General features: G+C 51.4%; 2 protein-coding genes across 2 annotated transcripts; one reads left to right on the top strand and one right to left on the bottom strand.

Moving 5' to 3' along the window:
* Positions 1 to 14,945: 14,945 nt before the first annotated feature.
* LOC100900981 (calmodulin) lies at positions 14,946 to 17,357 on the bottom strand. The gene has a single exon (XM_018639721.1). The coding sequence runs from the start codon at positions 16,857 to 16,859 to the stop codon at positions 16,410 to 16,412; it is 450 nt and encodes a 149-aa protein (XP_018495237.1). The 5' UTR covers positions 16,860 to 17,357; the 3' UTR covers positions 14,946 to 16,409.
* A 4,049-nt stretch (positions 17,358 to 21,406) lies between these two features.
* On the top strand, positions 21,407 to 23,669 carry LOC100901832 (uncharacterized). Its single transcript, XM_003743753.2, has 6 exons — positions 21,407 to 21,816; positions 22,350 to 22,463; positions 22,638 to 22,775; positions 22,902 to 23,042; positions 23,280 to 23,390; positions 23,483 to 23,669. The coding sequence occupies exons 2-6, from the start codon at positions 22,403 to 22,405 to the stop codon at positions 23,569 to 23,571; spliced, it is 540 nt and encodes a 179-aa protein (XP_003743801.1). The 5' UTR covers positions 21,407 to 21,816; positions 22,350 to 22,402; the 3' UTR covers positions 23,572 to 23,669.

Below are 23,669 nucleotides of genomic sequence, written 5' to 3'. Positions count from 1 at the left end.
GGGACACCAGACCTCTCCCATCCCTTCTGGAATGAGGAATCGGAGGTCTTGCTCGCAGTCTGATCCATCCACTCTTCCATCGAGGAAAAGCTCAAGTGGAATCATCATCATTTCGGACTCACTCTATATCCCCCAGCGTAAAAACACACGTTCAATAAAAAATGTCGATTGAGGCAGAAATAGAGCTCTCGTTCTCTCACATTTGGACCGGAACTTATTGTCACGAGGAGGCTTCATATGCTTCAGATCGATTGGGGATCAATCATTCGGAAGGAACCTGACTGAGGAGCGACGATGCTTTTCTAAGACTTAGTGCGTAACGCTAATTTTCTGAGCTTCCTCCGTCTTGAATCAGGTTAAAAATTTCTGCAAGGTCCGGGCGCGATCGACGCGGTGTATGCCGAACTTCTTTGCCTCACACGCATCACCCTCCTAGATGGTGGATACTGGATATACATATGGGTTTGGTCTTTAATACTCCCGTGAGGCGCGACCTGGAGTATTTGTCTTCGTCCCCACAACTCCTTGTGGTTCGAAATTCACAGGCCCATCAACCAGAAGATCCCATAGAGACCTTGGCGAATGGGGTATGAAGCTTCATCCAAAGGCGTGACTTGGCAGCTTATTCCCGAGAATTTCCTGCCCCGTCATGGGCGGAGTTCCTCCGCGAGATCCGGGTGCCGTCGGCGTCGCGCATGATCAGACTTCACGGAACCTCTCGGCAACTCTCCGAATAGATAAGTATTCACACAGAATTCACCTTCATCTCATTTGTGATTTTATTATTATAACTCATCATAATGATCAAACAGGACACAAATATTATGTATTTGGGATGCGGAGGAGCGTGAAGTCAGTCACCGCTAGGGCCAGAGCTAGGCACCATATTCTCAATGGAGAGTTGCGCCATCGGCATCGCTGGGATCGGATACCAGCGAAGGGCTCGCGAATTCCGATGCGGATTACGATCGCTGAATCGCTATAAATCGAGATTCCTGCGAAAAGTCTCCGGCATTCGAGAGGGGACATTGACTGGACTTTCTCTCGCGAACACCCACCGGAACGTAGCGGGTACCGGGGTGGGGATGGAGCTGCCTTCGGACTTCACGAAGCATCGCGCAAAGAGAATCTTAGCGCAATATCCTAATTTGCTGTCCGCTCACGGTGAATCTTCTCACATCCTCCAACATTCGACTCAGTGTCTGACATGATATCGTGTCGATTCGCAATGCGCTGACATCGTTCGATAGACCTCTTCAGGCTGAAGACCTCAATTTAGCAGCCATGGCTACCTCTTCGCTCACGGAGCTTGATTTTATTTTTCACCTCAAAATAGCCCCGAGCTCGAAACAGCTCGCTGGCCTGCGGGAGGCTCTCTCCGACCCTTTGTCTCCTGAAGAGTCGGAAAGCAAGCGTCGTATCCGCCTCAGCATGCGAGGCTGACGACAGTCGGAAACAAGACGATGTAACGTTGAGAAGCGCCAGATCAGGAGCCTGGGTCGACAACCGGCTCCTTAGGGCCATAAAGAGATGAGTGGCCCAAAGGAGTGAAATCGAACGAGCCGATTCGACGCACCTTTTCCCGGACCGAGGGGTCGGAAGGGATGTTCGCAGTCCCATCTCTCTGATTCATGCCGAAATCTGCGACATCGGAGCCTTTCGAAAAACCAACCCAACCGGACAGATTGTATGGAGCTCCTTTGGATGTGACCATGATGGGGCGAATAGAAGCCTCGATGAATTCGGAACAAACAGCTCTGGAGTTCTCCGTCAGGACCAGAAAGAGCGAGCCGGGAGCAATCCACAGAATGGCGAAAATAATCGGAGACGCGAGTCCTGCGGGTGAAGGAGCCTATTCGAATGGGGCCGACGATCCGACATGGGCCAAACGGTGTACGTATAGCACGGTCGGAAGCTACGGCAGATGTGATCTCCGTTAGAGATTCGCCGCTCCTGTTCTTTCTCTCAGCGGTTATTGCAATGAACTTCTTCATAAGCATTCTCCAAAGTATTAGAAAGGCTGTCAAGGTTTCTCGACCCAGTAGAAAAGGTCGAGCCTTCGGTTTCTGCTCCATGTCGGATCATCGACCAATGTAGTGATGTTGTGCATCGACTCTCCAATAAAATGCGCGATCGGCGATTCCACGGAAGACTGCTGGGCGCATATCCATCGAGTGTCCCGAGAGCACCATCCAAGGCTCGAGACTTATGGAGGAAACGGGGAGCGATCGAGCTCCATATGAGTACTCCCCGAGAGCCCTCCGACGTTGGTCGCGGATGCTCTCATCCATATACATGAAAGTGAATGTAATGCGAAACGTATGTAGATCCTCGCGGAGAAGTCATTCAATATTCAGATATTTGAGAATGCCATGATCTCTCCAGCCATGATCTCAGAGAAAAACAGGACAACTAGGGAGACAGGATCCCTCGCGCTCATCGATGATTATCACAAGCGACGACAGAATTCTTGAGACCTGGTCAATCCTCCTCTTGCAAGGATTGGGCTCTCCGACTTGAGAAGTTTCTCCGTATTTTTGGCTGTCTTCTTTCCTCGCAACAATCCGGGTGGGTTCCTTCTCCAAGCTACTTAAAACGCTAGCCGCTGCTCAAAACGCTCCGGCCCCGCCTGATTTCCGCGACTCGCTGCTCTCGAGTCATACCGCAGGACTCTGGGGGAATGGAGACCGCACGGGCGAGCGGTATGCTGACCAGTCCCAGAGCCGGTTTTCGAGAGCGCAGGCCGCTGAGAAGCATCCAACACTGGTAGCACTTCACAGAGGATAATGGCAGAATGAGAATGGAGCGAATCGCGATTCCGGGCGCTAAATGAAAGATCCCAGGTTCCGCTTGTCCCTGGATTTACCCAACAGTAGGATGGGAGAAGTGCGTAGAGGATGAATACGAATCGCGTGGTTGCATGTCGAGCCCCTACAACGGACGTGCTCTCCGCCGATGATTCGAGAAGTCCCGAAAAAGTTGGCCGTTTCGGACATCCGAAAGCTTGAATCAAACGGTCCAATCTTTCTCCTCTTTTTCCACTCTCTGCGCAAATACTCTGAGGTACCCACTCCCTTAGACAGAAGAAATGAATAATCTGAAAAACCGGAGAGCTTTTATTTCTCTGGACGTCTCCTCCATATATTACATTCGTTCGAGTCGAACCGAGCTTGATGATGGTCCTCGCAGCTCGAGGAACGATAAATAATGACGGTCTTATTCCTGATTTTTCACTGCAGTCTTTGGTGCGTTCTTTTGTTGCAATTCTTGCTGGGCTGGCCCGACGACGGTCGGCACTGACTTCGGATCTGGAGCCCTTCCGCTATGCGTCTGAGTATTTCGTAGTTCTTCCTACCTCGAACTCGGACTAGGAAATCCTGATCATCTTCGGCGCGGTCCTGCGTGCGCGGACGATGCACTGATCCGTCCAGGAAGCCACGCTTGTTCGAGTCCATCGTCATCTTGGAGTGTTCGGAGGGAGCTGCCTCCCCGAAGGCGAAACGAAAATTACGGAAGCACGGGCACGTATCCTCTCCTAGACACCGACAAAGTGACAATGAGTGACAGACCGGTACGCGGATCTCGTTCCTCACCACTGGTCGCTGTATGCTCCGAGTGATGGCAGCGGCGGCGGCGGCGGCAACAGCCACAGATGACTGTAGTGGCGCGCTGAGGAGCCATCAGACCAGTCGAAACAACAAGCCCGGGCAGACAAGACTACGCAAGTTGAGCCTGGCTTAGTGGGACCCCGCCGGCAATGAGCCCAACGGCCAGCCGCCGACTGACTGAGTGAGCGAACGACAGCTGACTCGCTTTCGTTCATGTCCGTTCAATGCGATGAAGGCCGATTTGGGAGCAGCTGGCGCTGTCGAGACTTGCGGCGGCGAAACTGTGAGCACAAGATGCGTCATAGGGTTGGCCCTGACGTCGGAAACGTCACGAGTCGGAATCGGAAGTGGAGAGACGTTCCCTTGCATCCGAAACAATTAATCACAAGATCCTTCGCGTCACGGCGCGGCGCCCATTTCCTCCATGAGTTGACGTCAGAATCTAATGTTGTGGAGAAGTTTCTGTATTCTGAGCATGGTATATATTAAATTATTTACGCGAGAGTTTCGTATCTTTCTACGGGTACAGAAGGATATGAAATCGGGATCCAGAACACTCCTCCGAATTCTGGTAGCGCTTGCGTATATGAAGTTATTGATCCAGATAAATCTTGATGTGATAGTCTTTCGTTCCGTCCATTGTCATGATCCTCCGACTGACGCACACTGAGGGGTATAAGTGTCGGTCCGTAACACTGACAGCTCTGAATAGGACAGCGATGTAGATCGATTCCAGAGGACACCTGGCTTAATCGACGAGAACCATGCTGAACTTTGTACCGTCCCGGATGCCCGATTCCGACATGCCCGATTCCGAGAGGTTAGGTCAGGGGAAAAAACGGGAGAAATATGACCATGAGGCGACCTAAACCTAGGCCCCATTCCGGTTAGGTTTAGAGCCGATGTGCTACCGATTCGGGCATCCAGGATTCGGGGATGCGGTACCAAACCGTCACGAGTAATCGAAGAGCGGCGGACAGGTAACGAGAAACGAGGTCGCTAGACCCGTAGCACGAAGAGAAAGCTCCTGATCGACGTCACCAAGCTACCTCACGGATTAAACCCAGCGAGCCTCAGCGAGCAAAAGACTATCGTGAGCGAAGACGGTCTTTTCACCTCAGCTGCAATTCCGTTCTTCAAGGATTATCATTTCTGCGCTTCCGTGGACGAATGAAGTAATACTACATTGATTGGTTGAGCTCTCGGTCCACTTGGAACCACGAGGCCCAGAGGAATGTCTCAGGCTCTCGGAGCATGAGCCGGGGGTATATTTCTCGGAACGGTAATATTTGCATTCAATATCATCGTGATCGGACTCCCGAGCGGATTTCGAGCACCATCGGCATATGGATGCGATGAAAGACCATGAGGGCACTCCCAGTGGAAAATGCTCCGACGAGAATCAAGGGGGTTGGCCGAATCTCTCGATGACAAATCGGAGGTGCATTCGAGCTGAGTCACAGCGCGATATTTGCGCTCGGAGGGGAGAAATGTGTGACTCCCAATATTCCCCCTGACCGTACATACGATGACGTCTGCGAAATGTGAAACAATTTTCCTGTGGAAGCAGATGATGGAAACTTCTGGTGAAAATGTTCCTAAGCAGAAAATTCATATAAAAAATACGCCCAGCCAGAGGATCCACCGCACGACCGGCACAATAAACTGGGCGCTTCTTCGTAGCGTCAGCCAACGGAGGAATTCCTGATCTCTGACGTCAATCAGATGCGTACCGCGGAAGAAAAAACAGAGGTCTCCCTCCTTTCTCTCATTTTGGATTGAATATTCTGCGTCTTCCGAAGAGTCCCTGCTGCAAATTCCACGTGTCAAGGAATGTCGGAATCGATCTGAATCTCGCGTTGGGATTCAGATAAAATCAAGGGACTGATACGATCGTACAAAGTTGTCAAAACCTGGATTAAAATCATTCCGTCTCGCAGAGCAAAACGTGGAATGTTCCCGCCCTCCTCGCTCGGTCACGGGGCCGGCTCCGATTTCTCGCCGCCATTACGGTCTCATGCCAAGAAATTCAGACGCCGACGAGAACGAGCAGAAATAAACACTTCCTCCTCAAGAGCTCGCGTCAATACTGAAGAACAGCTAGGCCAAGTATGATTCAGTCTCCCGCGGCAAACAAGCACGAGGACCACGCCAAAGGACTGAGAAGGGAATCCAGATAAGAGCATGGATAACATTCGACATTAAACGCGCAATTTTCTCCACAATCAGAAAGCCTCCACCGGCGCGGCGTGGAATCGGGAATCCAGCGCTCCCCTTCTTATCCGATGAGTTTTGCAATAGAGTAAGAATGGTCGGGATGGTGTGAGATGGAAACAATGTTTTTCTGACATTCGTGGGAGCTCAGCGAAGCGAAGTCCATCTGTTTATTTGGCTACGAGATTCTGGAACTTCCGAAGGAGTGTTCAGGATGTCCCCGTCTTCGAGATCGTTTTGATCGCATCGATCTGTAATGATGAATGATGAGTAGAGCTCGGAAGCTCAGGCATTATGCCTTAAATGCCTATATCTGCTTTTTTCGGCATTTTTTGATGTGAAATGCCTGTTTCATTTTGTTGTGCCTAGAGTGCCTTTTCGAGCTTCTGATGGGCCGAATCCCGAGTATTTCGGGGGAAACTGAGGGTTTCTTTTTGAGAACGGTGATGAGATGAGGTCGGCGAACCTAGTGTCCGGGAGCACATCTTGCTCTCGACAAGTTCCGATGCTCCGCCAGAGCGCGCAAAAAAAATTCGTCCTTGGAAAATGCTCGTATCGGATCGGCGTCGATTACTCACCGATGGGAATCCATGTTACCACCTGAAATTCTCACAATACGACACTGATGGACGCTTCGATGCGTTTGTTTCCCTGCCTATAACGCCTATTTTGCCTAGGTAGTTTCGGTGCCTTTTTCGTGGGCTTTCAGTGCCTTTCCGCCTGCCATTTCTGAGATTTTTGAGTGCCTGAACTTCCGAGCTCTAATGATGAGTAATGCGGAGTGCGGCATTTTTCTTCGAAGGGCGCTCGTGAACGGCAGCAGATTGAGCCTGGAGAGTTCCGTTCATCCAGCGGGAAGTGATGGGAACGAAGAGCAGCAAGGGCGGCTCTATTCGGGAAGTCTATCGCTCCTATTGGAAGTACTTTCAATTCAGCTGAGCGTCGCTCGAATGAACTTCACCGCCGATCCGGACACTGAGTGCCGACGCGCTTGATTCGATGGCACTCAATCGTTTGCTCGGTCGATCGCTCGCTCGCTGGCTAAGTGAATGATACGCGCGTCAAGTGAATTGCCGTGAAGGCCTGAAGTCCAAAGAGACGTCGACAATGGCGATCCGCACGAAGCTCCTCGACAATGGAATACGATGACTGAACATCGGGCTCCCGAGTTCGCATAGCATCAGGTCAGCACCTAATGTTGACCGATCGGTAGGGAAGTCCGAAGAAGCTGCCGCTGCGAGCAAGAAGCAAGCATTTTTGGATCCGCAGCGCTTGCGAACCCTCACCGCCGCACCAGAGGGTTACGTGTCAATCGGTGACGCGGCAAAGACAACGCTAGACGTTCGAAACTCTTCGATGCATCGCCTTGTACTGCAACCCCTTGGGTAAGAGAATGAGCGGCGACACGTGTAGCTTTTAGCTCCACTGTGCGAACATACATATGTACATGAATGCTACTGGATCGTTGCGCTCAATGAATTACAAATAAATCGATTGTCAAAAAGCAGCGGCATTGATAATGGAAGATCAAGCTCGCTCGATAGACGGAGCAAGTGAATGCATTCCTTGTCAACGTTGAGCGGACGGCCTCCGACCTTTTCGGGATACTTCCTTGAGATCATAAGCCTCCACCGAGCGAATTCATTCACGGAAGCACAAATCAACGGACGTATGTACTTCTGAGCTCGAGCAATAATCTTGCTCGTTCATCACGATCGAGGGAGATAAATCTCTCCCTGTATCGTACCTCTTTGGGGGCGCCCATCGCCAGATGAGGTGAGACGGATATCGGTTGGATAATGAGCGATTAGTAAGGAAGTCGCCGACGCCGAATGGGCACGCTACTCAGAATCCCGGAAGATTCGCTGATTTCCGGTCTTTGCAGAGCCGAATTTCGCTATCCGAGCGTGAGCTCTGTGTCAGAGAGACCAGGACAGCTCCGGACGATCTGAGTGCTGAGCATCGGTCAAGTCTAGACGGATCACGGCCCTTGACGAGCAGGGATCTGGTACGCGCGCTGGCTTGATGTTTACCGGACGGCTTGCTTGCTCCCCGACAGAGCCTGGGGCTCTGGAGTGAGTTCGACTGAAACTGCCTCATGAATAAACTCGGGCGTGGTTTCGGCTCACAGAGGCCATCACCATTTGCCGTGAAGTTTGAGTCTCACGCGCTGCTTGTTTGCTTCTTCTTCCGACAGCTCGCTTGGCCGCTTTTTTGGCCGAAACGCCGTCAGCCAAACCCGCTGCGATGCGTCGGTTCCTCAGGAATCTAGTTCATCTGACTCCTTCAAAAGAAGTTCGCTGGGCATCAGATCTTGTCAAGCTTGCGGGAATGCGGCACTCGAGTCGATCTATGCTCCCGCCGTAGTCTGCGGCCCAGTCCGTCTCGAGCCCGAATTGTGATCGCTTGAAGTTCCCGAGGAGTTCCTGCCGTCAGAGCACCAGGGAAAATCAAATCCAATCATGATTAAGAAAATAATGATCGGAGCTATGACCTAGATGGTTTCAGATTCGGAAACAGATCATGTTCCAGGCTGCAGTAGATCATCGAAACGTGAGTTCCATGCCTCACGATCACGGCCTTCGGTCCGGAACGAATCTCCCCATCATCGCCAACTGAAATTCAATCAGGCCACCGTCTACTTTGACAGCTCCCAAAACTCTCGGAGGGAGACAGAAGAGGATGCACATATATATTCTGACTCTCAGTCGGGGCGGAGGAATATCGCAATCGAGTGACAGCCTCCTTTCGCCGGCTCATCATCCGAATTCTTTCCGTCAATTTCTTTTGCCTTAGACCTCACACGGCTCGTAGAAAGCGAGGCAGCCGAAGTATTTCCGACCGGTCTGGGCGAGGTCCGGGAGCTACAACTATTCTGCGAGGCATGACCTTTCGCTGGTGATTGGGATTTCCACTGAATCCACCATTAGCGACATCCAGGGAAGAATATGCACAGTCGAGATTCATCCTGCCACTCAGCCCGTCGATGTCTGACAGGTGGAAGCGTTCTCTAAAGTGAAAGCGACGGCTCACATCGTCGACATTAATAAGCTCCAAGAGAACGAAGACTCCCTCTTCGTAGTCGAGCCCTCGTTTTGGTCGTTGTTGTCCCTGGCGCCGACCGACGTCCTCCTTCTAATCCGGAGTGGCCTTGAGACCGTTTAGCTGCTCGGGGAAGGGGTAGGGGCTGTGGTCGTAGCCGTCGTGGTCGTCGAGAAGTAGTAGCTGCAGCAACATCCTCACCCACATTTGGAATGAGAGCTCCTCAAACAGCCCATCGTCGCTGTTGGCGACGGCGCGGCGGCCAAACGGGTCATCTCGGTACGTTCTGCGTTCAGCGTCAGAGTCCCCTCGGTAGGTGGGGCCCGCGATGTATCGTTCACCTCGCAGACGCTGCCTTTCTGGGACACATCCGACCGGATAGGGCCCGGAGGAAATTTCGTACGAAATCAGTAAGCGCCGCGGAATTCTCCGATGTATTGTTTGCTTAGAAATGGATCCTTTACCGAGCTCTGCGTAGCGGCGCGACCGGCGTTGTCGTCCTCTCTCAATGTAGTCGCGGCTCCCTCAGGGGTGGTAGTCGTGGCCTGTCTGGGACACACCCATGCTGTAAGGCCACCATCCAGGCCGCTGGAGCGGCTGATGCATTTAAGAGAGCCCGGACTACGCCTATTGCGGAAGGACAATGGATCCACCTGCCTCAGGACCTGAAATTACGCCGGCGGCGGCTGACACCTCAAGGGAGGAAAAAGACGACCGGGTCGTGATAAGGAGGAATTCAGACGAGAAGTTCATCGGTGTCTTCATCGCTCCGCTAACCTTTGGGTAACTAACACCCAATCGCTCCTCGCCAGGCGTGTCGCTCCGCACCATAGAACAGATCGTCGTTGCATTCAGAGGGAGCTTGAATGTATCGGAGGATTCTCCCGTACAGCGGCAGAGGCGTGATCACGGAATCACCGCCGCGACCGCATGCGTCAGATTTTCCTGAAGGTCAACAGAGCCGAGAGATATACATATCGTTTGTGTGCAGGACCATTGCAAGGGCGCTCCATTATGCCCGTCATAGCCTCCCACGAAGCGAGAGCATTTTCGGGCTTGAGGACAGCAGTAAAAGCAGAGATAAAGCAACATGATGAGAGTGAGGCTCGCGATTGAGCTCGACGAGCATAGTGGAGACCGAGCGCGTAATCGAATATAGATGAGGCGACTGATCGTTCGAACATTCTGGGTAATAATGATCGGCTCCGCTGTTGCCTCCGTCGGCCATCGTTCCGAGCATAGTTGTCTCCGTGGCTCTCGACGTCGATGGAGTGCACAATTAGCCTTCGAGCGACAATGGAACATCGCCGCAGAAAGAATTCGAAAACAAAATCGACAGATCTCAGCTCGTGTACGACATTACTTCACGAACTCATTCCGACCACGAAAATTATGCCGAGTTCGAACGATAAGGGGGTTGAAAGGTACATGAGTTGATTCGCTGCTCCCGGCATCTACGATCTGAGGGCGTCGGCATTTCCCATGTTTGATCGCTCAGCAAAGATTCAGCCGAGAGAGGAATTAGAAGGATGCTTCTAGGTCTGACAGACCGAGATTCGTAGGGCAGCGAGTCCAGGTTCCACCCTGGGCATCGTCAGGCCTTGCCACGCCTCTGTCGACACGAATATCGAGAAATGCAAAACGTCGAACGAGTTGTGCAGTGTCACCGCACGGCCCAGAGAGCCTCAGTATATTCTCGCCGGCCATTATCGAGAAGAATCGTATGCGATGTGAAACATAACCGGGAAGCTCTTTGGAGTGCTCTTGATTCATTGTCCGTCGGAGGGATCGAGCAGAACAATCTACGAGCCTCTGGGTTTTCGAACTTATTCCGGAGGCTCGGAAGACTTCCCTTTTCATTCGATGACGGAAACGGAAATCCTTGAAACGAGAACATCATCAAGATATAGTTTCGCATGATTCATCGGAGCCCCGGTCGCAAGGCCGGCCCATCCTGAACGCCGGACCTCACAGGATACAGGCTCGTGATTCGGAGCGAGTCGTTAAGTTCGGTCGTTTTGCCGCGAGGGGAACAAGTTGCAAGAGAGCTTGCCGCCGTCGAAGTACCGGCCTGAGCAACCTGTCTTGAGTAAGAGGAGGGCCAAAACACAGAGAGAGGATCAGAAGAAAGAGTCTCTGCTGCAGCCGCCACCACCGGCATCGTCACCACTGTTGCTTCTTTTGCTTCTAGTACACGGATTCCGAGCGGTTTTGTCTCGCGCTCAGCCCTCTCGGCATAACCCATCGTGGCCGCTATGGCTTCAAAAGCTGCTGCTGCTGCTGCCGCCGCCGCTGCCGATTCTAGCCTGTTCTGTGTAGTTCCTCTATTCGAACTGTTCCTTTGAGCAACGGCCACTACCACAGGCTTGAACTGAGAGCGAGACCGAGTAGGACATAACACACTCTCGGGCACGCACTCACACTCTGCACAGTCAGTTCGTTGGCTGCTAGCTTCTTGGCCTGTCTTTCTGTCTGTCGAATATCAACCTGCTTTTGGGTGGGGCTGTCTCTCAATTTTCCTGATTGCCTTCCGTTATTGGTGCGAGTCAAACGTTGTTCAAGTACCCAGGGCAGAGCATCCTGACCTGACGCCGGCGGAGACGATCACGACGAAGACGAAGGCGACGTAACAAGAACAACAATGGCATCCAATAATGTTGCGAGTGGGGCAGATTGTAAGGACCGAAGCTAGGAAAAAGGCCGGATGGGTATAATGGGAATCGTAGACTCAATTTGGTCGATCCAGCCCTTTCGGTCGCCTGAGTCGATGATCCACGTACTCGTTGCTTGTGGAGGAACTGGGTGCGACCTTCAACGCCGCCGACGCTCGGACCCGGACGGAGTCAATGACGAAAATTCAAGCAAACTTGATGCTCACGCACGCTCGAACCCGCCTGCACTTCCGCCAGTCAGCCTGCCTTCCGCCGTCATCGTCGACAGCATAAGCGACAACAAGGGCGATTATCACTAGCATCAGGGATGCTATGCTATGTGAAACTGGTTTAATCTGAGCTACGGTTTTCTCGCCAGAATACCAAACCCCAAATGGAATCACAGTCGTCGTTGGACGAACTTGAATGGAATGTCGCCGTTGACTCACGCTCGCTCAGCTTCATGTGGCTTATGGAAATCGAGCTTAGAATCGCAGGATGGGAGCGGTCGGATCCCAGAAATGGATTCTGAGGAAAGCCGCAGGATCGCATTAGAATCTTCAATCGTATCATCGCCGTATCTTCATCGTATCAGAAATCATAATGACCAGGGTTCTAGTGATCTCGATCTGAAATGGGTCCCTTTCCAGACCCAGGGTAATTATTTCGTTCATCGCACTCGTCATGTAGCCTCGACATTGGCCTACCGCAGACAATCGTCGCTCCGGAGTGTTAAAGGAAACGCTGGATTTCCCAATCCGGAAAGGCACACGAGCAGCGCTCGCTCGACGGGCTCCATCCGGCGCGGCGTGCGAGCGTTTCCAGTGCACCTTCCGCTTCTAGCCATTGCATGGTGTTGACAGGAAAAGCGATCCGTATCTGCGGGTTCAGCTCTCCGAGCGACGGTTGAAATTATCGATCTGTTTTCATCGATCACTCTCTGTACACTCATCTGATTATTATTATTTCTGTACATAGACCAGTCCTTCCGATACCGGGTGGGTATACAGCGAGAGCTGCGGGCTCAATGAAAAACTCCGAGCGTGTAGTCCCATTTTGAAAACAGCATGGACCGCATGATGTAATTGTTGAGGAATTCTCATTCGAGCGCAAAGTGTAACTCCCTCAAATCGCTCTTCTAGTTCAGCTGATCCCGATAATTAATCAGCACGACTAATACCCTTCGCCCACTCTGGAAGATTTTCGAAAACAAAAACAGACATTGATCCTAAGCTCAGCGACTCGCAGCCTGGACGATGGCAGCCTCCAGATAGTAATTTAATGATCCCATTAGAGACGATTAAGAAATATAGCGATAAACTGCCATCGTGGAACGGCTCTTAATTTTTCTTCCGCCGCTGTACCCAGGAGGAAACAACTCCCTGAGCTGCGATGGAGAGCGCAATGCGCGGGATTCCGTCCAAGAACCCTAATTACCCATCTCGATATCCACGATTCCATGAAAGCAGTGGAAGCGAAAATAAAGCCGACCCGATCAATGCCGGACACCCGATTCACCTAACTAGAGCATGCATTGCCCGCTATTCAATGTGCTTAGCGAGAGGATTTGTCCCGGACGGCGGCAGGAGACTCATTATCATCGAGTCTTGAACAAATTTCAGACCGAGCAGGGAATACGTTCTGGTGTCGCAGGCCAACGACTGTGTTTCTTGCAGCAGCCGCCGCCGCAGCCCTCGCGGCTTCGAGCCTTACTCTTCTTTACTTCTCGCTTCAGAGCTCGGCCCTCCTTCTCTGCTGGGCCACACTGCTGACTGTTTTCGAACGATTTGATGTTCTTTGTCATTCATCCGAAGGAGCTGCTCGAGACGGCTAGTCATAGGTTTCAAAACAAGATTGTAGGGATGGAGACTATTGATTACGAATCCTGCGTCGAGTCGTCGGAGAGAGAACGGTATTCCCGAGCTCGGTCCGAGGGACTAAAAACTCGGAAAGGCTAGCTTAGAGGCGAGTTCGAATGTCTTGGCGGAATTCGAGAAGGGGCAGCGAGAAGGGGCTCGTGAAGTAATTTTGGCAATCAGAAGTTCCTGAACTTGAGGATTGCGGAGCAAGCCTGGCAACTATTTTGCTTGTGATGAGGAGCCACCGTGGATGGGATTTCCTCTCAGCTATCACTTACGGAAATTGGCGCACAGACCGGAGGAAGTAACGACTCGTGTCGGTAGTTTTAAAGAATTTATTTACATCAGATTTTGCATCGCAACGGAGACGATGCAGCCGGAAGAGACTTGAGCTACGTATCTAGCTTCCTAGTACCTAGCGGCTTTGAATTTCTCAGAGAGTTGCTTAAATAGGTAAAAGAAGAAATCAAAAATCGTTGACGATTGTGGTCGACGACCTGGAGGTATCTCCTTTCGGATCGCTTCCCCTCGAAAACGACCCATAATTGGAACGTGAACCGTTGATGATCGATTCGATCCTCGAGACTAACAAATCCCAGTTGTCAACGACGACGAGTAGAACGTGGCGGAACGCTTGCTTGGGATCAGGCGACTTCGATCCGCTTTTACGCACTTTGTTTTGGACGGCCTCCCGCTTGTCCCCTGACTCCAGCTGAATTATCGCCGGATGTGATTCTCCCAAATCGACGATGGATAAGCGAGTCGAGTTTTGCAGTCGCTCCGCGGAGCAGACAGCCAATCTGGAGGAACTCAGAACGAAAGCGACCGAGCCGTCGACCATCCAATCATCCACACCACTCATCCATCCATCTACGGACGAACGACCTTCGCCCATGAGATCCGATCGCCGCCGATTCGAACTAGAGCGCCGACGATTGACTAAAATTCGGAGACAATTACCGGCAGCGAGAGGAAGGCGTTCCGCGGAGTTTGTCCTCCAAACACTGGAAATCGCCTCTACGGAAATTTCTTCGTATTGACCAGATCAAGTGGTTGGCAGATCGTAGCCGTAGGATGTGAGCAATCAGCAGAGATTCGCTCAGAATCAGGGGAACAGATCTTCAAGACATTATGCCGACAGGGGCCACCCGAGAATTCGCACCGACAGACCCAGACGGAAAAAACGGGAGAGCAACAGGGAATTCCTTCGTCCCGAACCTGCTTTCCTGAGATTCCCCGAGCCGGTCCCAAGCCCGCAGCTAGCGGAACATTCTTCTTAGTTCTCCGGCGGCCGCGGACCGCTCGATTGATGTATTGATTGATCGATGGACGTTCCTCGATTGAATCGTTGATTGCTGGAAGATATTCTCAGGACATGAGCCCACGCTGTCTGCGAGGTGACTCTGGCGCTGGTAGATCGCGGTGGGATATGTCGTCATCATAGGAAGACAGTACCGGGTGAATAGCCTGACTGTTTAGTAAAACCGGGTGGCTTGTGAAATTGGAAACAGGTTATATATCGTTTGAATAGAGAACTGGAACTGGTGACTGACAATAGCAACGACAACAACAGCAGCAGCAACGAGGATTAGTCTCTACAGGCCGAACAGCTAAGGGCAGCCCGCTTTATACAATTTTCTTTCAGACCGGGGCGAGTAGATCATGGAATAGAAGCAGCAGCGTCAACCGTCGACGTCGTCGTCATCGTTGGACGACGTGCCGCGACAACAAGAGCTCTTCCGAATCCTCTTTACGATCGTTCTATGCGGCGCTATTTCACATACGACATGATTATCGATGACTGATCAAATGAAGAGCTTGATTGAATGCCAACTTGAAGAATATTCAGTCAGAAGGGCGTAAAGGATCATCAGCGACTCCATCAGCCGTGAGGACTTCTGTCAAGTCGACCAGAGTCCATCGGAGATTCTTCCAGCATTCTCCTTCGCACCATTCACAAGCGCTTCCTCAATACGAATCAGTTGCACTCAATTTCATGTCCAGGACGCTCGAGTCAAGAGACGACAATTTTGATCTGATCACGCGTCGGACTGAGGTAAGCGGCGAGGAAGGTCGACTGGGTTAGTCCGCTGTGATCCCGAAAGTGTTATGGAATTTTTGTCGGCCTAGCAAATATCATTGCAATCATCAGGACCCGGGAGGGGTTCATATATCTCAGTGAAAAAATGAAGCGAGAAGCCTGCATGTGAGTGACCCTTATATATATTCGAAAAACGACTCCACTCTTGACACCGGGTTCAGGACAGGCTCAATTCCTTTCGAGTCATCGTTCCTCATGCTTCGCTCTTCTTCCTCCGCCGACGGAGGAGAGGCGATTTTAATGACCACTGTACTTCCGAATACGGTGGTTGATGAATCTTATCCAGACGTCATTTTTAACAGTAGACGTCACATTGACGGTCATCGTGATAATCATCATCATCAGCCTCCTCCTTGCCACTATCGGCTTCGGCTTCACCACATTATCCGCGCATTCCGCTTTGCTTTTCCAGAGAAATAATCAGAGTTAGGATAGTAATCGAAATAAAAGATAGAAATCGAGGATTCTCCTTTACCTAAGATCATAGCGTTCATAGACGACAATCATGTTGCAGATGGTGGTGGTAGTGTTGTTGATGTTGTTTTCTGTTGTTGCCATTTTGCCATTGTCGGTGGTGATAATGGTGGTGGTCTCCTCGCGGAAGGATTATATTACCTAAACCTCCGTCCACCTCAGTACACAGGCATTCAGCAACTACAGTGTTGATATTGTCGTCATCTTCGTCGTCAACCTCAAAATCGGAATCCTCAGTAGAATCATCATCATCACCATCATCATCATCGCCGACAGCAGTAGAAGGAGCAGCAGCAGCTGCAGCGGTGGCGACAGTGGCAGCCAGCGACGGAGTCAACACCTGCACTGCAGCCATGCATCGGTGGAATCTCGCCGCGCCTTGAATTTGAGGTTCTCAGCCGAGAGGTTCTGAGTGCGCCGAAACGTTTGCTGCTACTGCCGCTGCTGATGCTACCGCGATTTACTTCGAAGTCATCATTGTGACGAACTCCTCGTAATTCACTTGACCGTCCCCGTCGATATCGGCTTCTCGAATCATCTCGTCGACCTCCTCGTCGGTGAGCTTCTCGCCCAGATTGGTCATAACGTGCCTAAGCTCGGCGGCCGAGATGAATCCGTTGCCGTCTTTGTCGAATACTCTGAATGCCTCCCGGATTTCCTCCTCGGAATCGGTATCCTTCATTTTACGCGCCATCATCGTCAGGAACTCGGGGAAATCTATCGTCCCGGAACCGTCGGCATCGACCTCGTTGATCATGTCCTGCAGCTCGGCCTCGGTGGGATTTTGGCCGAGCGACCGCATAACCGTGCCTAGTTCTTTCGTCGTAATGGTGCCATCACCGTCCTTGTCGAAGAGACTGAAAGCCTCTTTGAATTCGGCAATCTGTTCCTCGGTGAGTTGGTCGGCCATGCTGCTAACTCGCTTGCTTTTTCTGTAGGCGGCCGCTGTCTCGTGTCTCTCGCTGGCTGCTCAACGGGCCGACGACGACTTGCTGGCTGGCTGGTTGGCGACAACGACTACGTTCGTGGTAGGAGAATAATGGATTCGAGCTGCTGTCGTGGCCGCTGTTCGTTCGAACGAGGCTCACGACTTGAGGTTTGCGCGGTCGTACGTTGAACGCGGCAGCGATACCGACGACGACGTCGCTAGCGGGAAATTTCCGAGGGAATTTCCGAAGGAACGATGATCACTCGCTCGCGATGATCTTCACACTCGCAACCGACCCGACGATGACGACGAGGAGATTCTGACCACTTGCGTCGCTCGGTACGGCGACGGCTTGCACTGAACACACTCGAAACTCGGATAACAGACTTCCTCAGGCTGATTGAACAACAACGCACTTTGATGGAAGGCAAGCAGCCAACAGCAGAGCACTCTCAGCACTTCCGCAGTCACCCACAGCACGAAAATGGCTAAACAATGGTAGACGCCATCTTGCTCGCTCAGCTACGATGATTCTGATGGTTTCGCGCTTAGGCTCGACAGTGGCGCCACCCGGGCGTCTTCGTAAGAAACCGTCCGCGCGAAAATCTCTCCGACCAGCCGTCGATCCTTCAGTTTTCCCACGTTTCAGTCTTCGTGACTTCACCCTTCCCCGCCCTGAGAACTTGGCGAGAGACGCCAACCGTACGCGGAAGCGATTGTTGGATTCCGAAGCGTCAAAAATGTTGATTATCGAATGATGGATCCGCTCGATTAGGGCTCACAATTGTCCCGATATTGTCGAAAATGGCATCTCCCGATCGGCTCCCGGTGCTCTTTGGGGCCTGGAGACGGAGATGACCTGTTCAGACGACGATCGGTAGTCGACCTAAACGCGCGAGAACAGAACCTTTTAGTCTCATGCGCGCGAACACCCCCTGAGGCTGAGACAGTGCGTCAGTCGATGGATTCAGAATACTCCAGACAGCTGAAGGTGTTGCTTCCACTCCGTCCGGAAGACTTGATTCGAGAGGACGTTGGGAATGTCTCGGCGCTTCTTCGTCAACGCAACTTCCCCCCCCTTCCCGCCTTCGCAGTAGGATCGAGCCTCGGGCATTCGTCGTTCGGAGTCAACAGACGCACGACCGATGATCCATTCTTTGACCATTCGCTTTCTGAGATTCACGTGGACAAGGAAATCGTAAAACTTTCTAACCGGAAATTTCGTGACGACGAGATCGCAGAGAAGCCTTAAGCCTTGCATCAGACAAACGCATTTCCGCTCATTTTCGATGAAAGGTCTCTTCCTGGGAGCACAGAGGAATTCCCAGCAGGACTTCCCGGAGCGGGAGTAAGCCCTCAGCGGTCGTCAGAAATATGCGGAACCTGGTCCTATCCTCAACCGGATATATCGGGATAAGCCATGCAGTGGACAATCATTTCAATCCCAACAGAGGAACCATTTTCCCTCGAGGAGACCTGATGCCGCTTACAGTGGGCTAAGGGGATAGGGATCCAGTATGCTCCAGGGGAAAACTCCTCCCCGGATGATCGTTTCGAATTTCCGAAATATTGACTGGGTTCGTTGTCTCTCGTTGAGCCCACAACTCTCTCGCTGCATTTTCCCGACGCGAACTGCCGAGTGGAAGAGTCTCGCCTCCGCTGAAGTGATATTCTCATCGTCCGCTGAACGCCCATAAAATTTCATGCCGGGACCCCAGGCGCCCCATTTCTCAATCCCGACGAAACATGCGGAGCAATCATGGAGTTCACGAGCTCTATGGAGTAGGATATATGAGTTCTCTGTAGCCGAAGGGAGCATTGAGGGACTGGAACTTCGATGAACACGGGCGTCTAGCCAGAAAAAAAGCCAACACGAGCTCCGCGTGGAGATGCGCCTAAGGTAGATTGTACCGATGTCTTATTCGGTCGCTTCTACTCTCAACACCGCAGCCTCTGGTGTTATTACAGACGGCCCGATCTAGAGCTCATTCGAGGCACGTAGATATCGCTCGAGCTTTTCTTCAAAGCTGGTTCGCGAGCTGCGGAATTCTCTCGTTCGGTGAAGGATGAATGCGGCAGAGGCAAAGTGCCGTCGAAAGAGATCGCTGCCCACGATGATTCCTCAGTGAAACTCACAATCGGGTGGAATATATATAATAATCTCGACGGCCTTGAAACATTCCGAAGGTTGCCGTCATACTGTGCGACGATCAAAACAAGAAGAAATCTCGGAAGAATAGAGCTCACTCTCCACATATGTATCTATGTCATCGTAAAGACGAGCGGATGACGCTTGAACTGAAATTTCTGTTGACTGATTCACGTTTTTTCCTTTTCCCTGCAATGAAGTTCAGCTCACTACGCGATCGGGTCTGGTCACGGAAAGCTTCCTGTTGACTCATGGCAGCGGCGAAGCCCGATTCCATCGTATCAGACTTCAAACTCCATCGACTACCGCGGCACGTTTTCGACAGGGCTGCAAAACTTGGGATGCGCAGAAGTTGGTCAAGTCCCAGGATCTCCCTGCGAGTCGTTCTGTAGCGATTTGGTGGACCGTCTCGAACCTACGGGGGAACTTCGGAAAAATCGTGACGAGGCCATTCGCTCAGACGGCAGTTCAGCTTTCGGGAGTAAAGGTCAGTCCCAATACTTTTCATCTGATAGGTACCAAGAGGAGGTTTCGAACTAGCGTCATCCCCAACACTTATGTCCGAGACATGGCACAGCTTTTTAGTCGCCTAACACTACTTTTCCCCAAAGCCTGAGCGATCGGAAAATGGAACGGGCGGTTTTCTGTAAAAGTTGGCTGCTCAACTGTACCTCGATTTCTTTTTTCCCGACTCTGATCAATGGCTGCTTGTCTCGGGAGCTCCTATTGCTCGAGGAATTAGATTTGTTTTGGAGAAATTCGGAATTCTCTTCTGATTGGCCCAATCTTCGTCAGAAACATGCGGGGATTCAGCATTTGTCCGGACACATTGAGGTGATTTCCTTCAAGCAGTGCTGTCTTTACGTGGAGAAGTTCCTGAATGAAGTTTCCACTCTACTAGTTTATCTGAATGATTCACATCCATCCATCCACCTCCCCAAGGAGAAAAACCCTAGACCTTGAGCGACCTATTCATCCGCGCGACTGTTCGACGGGTGTTGTCCCCTGCAGGCACGCATAGTCACGTCAGATTATCGAAGGGTCAATGAACTCCGGATAAATTTTAGCAAAAAAAATGCCGAATATCAGTGGGGACGAACAAGCCGCCTTCGGTGGTCTTGCATTCAATTCGCAGTCTTTTAAAGTCAGCTTCGCAGCCGCACGCCTAGGGAACCGCCGCTGGAGGAGGGACGGAGAAGTTTGACAGCCGAGAAGTGACTTGGTTATTCGGAATGAGCGCCGGGAAAGAGTTCAAGAGCGGTATACCAACATTCCTCACCCGAACTATGCATCGATCCGACTGATGCTCCATGATCGAATCAGCTCCGCCTGCGATTATCGATCACAATCCTTGGAGGCAATCTCGGTTTCCACGCTGGAATGAGCGCCAAAACCTAGGGCTAAGTTTGAAGCCACGGAGCACTAAGCAAGCAAATCCCTAACGGCTCGTCTAAACCCTTTATCTGAGATGCGTGAGAATTATCGGGATGTTTTCTTCCTAGCGCGGATTTCCCCAAAATCGAGCAGTGAGCTCGTTCCGTAGACCGCATGCCCTGCCAGATCACGGTGTGACCTCGCTGCTTTTTTGATCTTTCTTCACTCGAAGTCGGATACAGTACCTACGTGACCTTGTGCTCTCTTTACGCTGGTTTGGAGCTCACCGGAGGGAATTCCATCCATGCAGGTCGGCTTATCGAATTTAGAGAAATCATCCCGTAGAGAGATTTTCCATATGTTTATTGTGATTGCGGCGCCGGCAAACTGAATCGAGCCGGTCTTGTCTGCTCCTGCGTTGTTCCCCGGTCTTCGAACTCTCGCGGTTCGGAGAGAAGATCCTGAAATCAAAGAACTCCTAACTTGTTACGATTCAGGCTCTCCAGTCGACAGCTGGATCCGAACAATAGTTGATGTTCGTCACTCATGGAAACTTTGCTCGCTCAACCGTTTCGATGACCATAGCATTCGTGTTCATCAAGGTCCTTGTACGGGTCGATCCTCTCGCCAGGCAGGCCCTGGAGACGATATTTGAGGGTGGCTCATGTCACCAGGCTCAGCCGAACGCCTCGAGAATCATGGTAGAGACACGCACCTGTTTTTTTCCGCCGGAATATTCTGTAGAACTCGGGCTCGATCCGGAAGAAGCCGGGATCCAGTAGCGCGGCGTCGAAGCAGCATTCCGCTTCTTGCTGATAAAATGCTGGAGGCGCTAAGAACCCGACCGTCTTGCCGTTCGGAGAGATTTTTCACGAGCTCTGTGTCCCGTTTCTCCCAGACCCGGTCTCCCAGGTCTTGACAATGGAGTTTCGAGGGGACTCATTCCCCAGTAAGGCTTGTCTCATGGTCGAGAACAATGCCACCGCTTGATTCATGGAGTTTGTTTTGGAGTGATCGCTCGCTCTGCCAGTCGACACAACGAAAGGCAGCGCTTTGCAGAGAGGCCACCAGGCTGCTAAAAGTACCTGTTTCTAGGCCGTACCAATCGACGAGCGTGTGTGTTGTTCTCTAAGTCAGTCAGTTGGCAAGTTGGGCGGGCAGGCCGGCCGACCAACAGTCAGGCAGTTAGTCTGCCAGCTATAGGCGAGCGACTGGGCATAGGGTCGCCCAACTCCAAAACAACTTTTGAACGTGCGGAATTCTGACTTTGGAGTGTGTTCCCGTGTGCCTCCAATGAAGAGCTCCAGCGGTTTGACGAGGATAGATGTGCTAGTGTGTTGTTCCGAGCGCTGTCATTCTCGTCTGTCAGAATGAGGACTTGCATACGACGCCACTCCGCCGGCCGAACATCCAGCTGTGAGTTCCGCGGGAGTTCCTCGCGCCGACTCGGAACTTTCCACAACTCAGTCCGGCTTGAATCTTTTTCTCGAGAATTCCTCGGATCGCTATTTACGAGACCTTCTCGATAGCAACCTTGGAACCGCACCATTCATGTGATTCTTCCGGAACAATTCTGTTTCTGAGGCAGTTTTTACCGTCGCGGAAAAAATAATTATCAATCCCGAGTTGGATTCTCCTAGCGTCCAACTTCTCGCCGTTATTAGCCTAAAAAGGGTTGCTGCTAGCCTCCCGTAATCAATGATTAGGATTAGTAATGACGTGACGCTATTCTGACAAGGGAGACGATCCTTAGATGACAATGTAGTCAACCATTGAAGGAACTCTGCGCATGCCAGCCATGCAGCGGTCTCGACTTGCTTGCAGGTCGAGTCTTCCAGTTCCATCTTGAGACAAGTCCATTCACAAGCATCTCCGGGTGCGTTCAGCACGACCCTTATCTTACAGTGGCACTCCTTCAAAAGGTTTGAAGAAGAGGTATGTCTTTCCAGGAGGCCGATTCACTTGTTCAATGCAGGGTGCACTTGCGATCACTTGAACCGAGATGTCTCTTGGATTCTTCCCTGTTCTCATCATTGTTTCTGCTTTCTCGATAGCTGCCGTCGGTAAGAGATCGACGGTCAGGGTACCTTCTTTCATCAGTGTTATGTTATAATTATCTGATTGGATGATCCTAGTCCAAGCCTTTGCCTATTATCTGCTTCGATTCCCCCTCGTTGAACTCGATCTCGCTCCCCGAAGAGTCCATCGCCGAGAGTGATCGCGATTATTTCTTCCAGGAGTTGGTGTCATAGCAGTGTTGTTTTGGCTGAAGAAACATCAGTTCCCAGAGACCATTCCCGCAACAATAACCATGTGCTCGAGCAATAACGCGAGCAGCCTTACATGGGACAGCATTGCTGTGTATCGATCGGAGGGTGCGTATAAACCAATTTTCCGCGTCGCAATGTCGCCGCGACCTATCAATATTTGTGGATGGAGCCGGACTAATTCTCATTGCCGCGACCTCGTCGATAATTATATGAGTAGGAAGTCTCTTCTAGGCGGCGAGTACGATAATCGAACGTTCGATCGTGGCGCCATTCAGGTTGCCACCACAATAGTCGAGGAGGACGATCATCACGTGTACTCCGAGATAAGGCCCAGGACGGCAAGTTCCGTGACAGCCACGAGTTTCAAAGATGGTAAACGCCTCTACTGTTATTCCAAGAGAACGCTCATCTAGTTCGACCCATGCTTTGAACCCGAATCGTGGACTCTCGTCTGCGATACAGGCGATAGACTCCCCGGGAACTCGCAGGGTTCCTCCTTAACGGCATTCATAGCATCTCCATCCTGATCCCTGATATAATGGTGTACTTGTGAAAGCCTTCCCGAGATTTTTGTGCACTTGGAATGTTCAAATCACACGAATTCCTCAGTCAATCCGGTGACGATCGATATTTCTGATGTACTATCCCCGAAAGACACCGTCAAGGTTTTCGAGAATGAAGGAGATCTCAGCATGGCCTCGCTAAGCACACTGGTATCAGGTATGCATGCGAAGGCATCCGAAAACGCGTATGACAGATCATTGAACATTCTCCCACGAATCCGATGATATAAAGCCTTTCATCTTCTTCAGATTGTGCCAGTGATGCCTCCGTAGTCTTATCGCCACTACGACTCACACTGCCCGCCACGAAGGAAGTCACCGAAGAACTCTTCATATAAACGCGCAATGTATCATCCAAATAAGGGAGCTGTCCATTGATTGTGCATAAGCTGATGACGTGGACTATTGTAAGAAAACATGTGCAATAAAATTATAT

Source organism: Galendromus occidentalis, unplaced genomic scaffold (genome assembly GCF_000255335.2).
Source record: "Galendromus occidentalis unplaced genomic scaffold, Mocc_1.1 scf7180000077451, whole genome shotgun sequence".
NCBI classification, from domain to species: Eukaryota; Metazoa; Arthropoda; class Arachnida; order Mesostigmata; family Phytoseiidae; genus Galendromus; species Galendromus occidentalis.
Note: the sequence above shows the minus strand (reverse complement) of the source record. Positions and strands in the feature narration are given on the sequence as shown.

Excerpts from the sequence above, each read along its gene's own strand:
- LOC100901832 (XM_003743753.2), top strand. The coding sequence starts at position 22,403 with ATGTCTCTTGGATTCTTCCCTGTTCTCATCATTGTTTCTGCTTTCTCG. Across the intron at positions 22,464-22,637 it reads TTTCTCGATAGCTGCCGTCG|GAGTTGGTGTCATAGCAGTG; the intron begins GTAAGAGATCGA and ends TATTTCTTCCAG. Across the intron at positions 23,391-23,482 it reads GCTAAGCACACTGGTATCAG|ATTGTGCCAGTGATGCCTCC; the intron begins GTATGCATGCGA and ends CATCTTCTTCAG.
- LOC100900981 (XM_018639721.1), bottom strand. The coding sequence starts at position 16,859 with ATGGCCGACCAACTCACCGAGGAACAGATTGCCGAATTCAAAGAGGCT.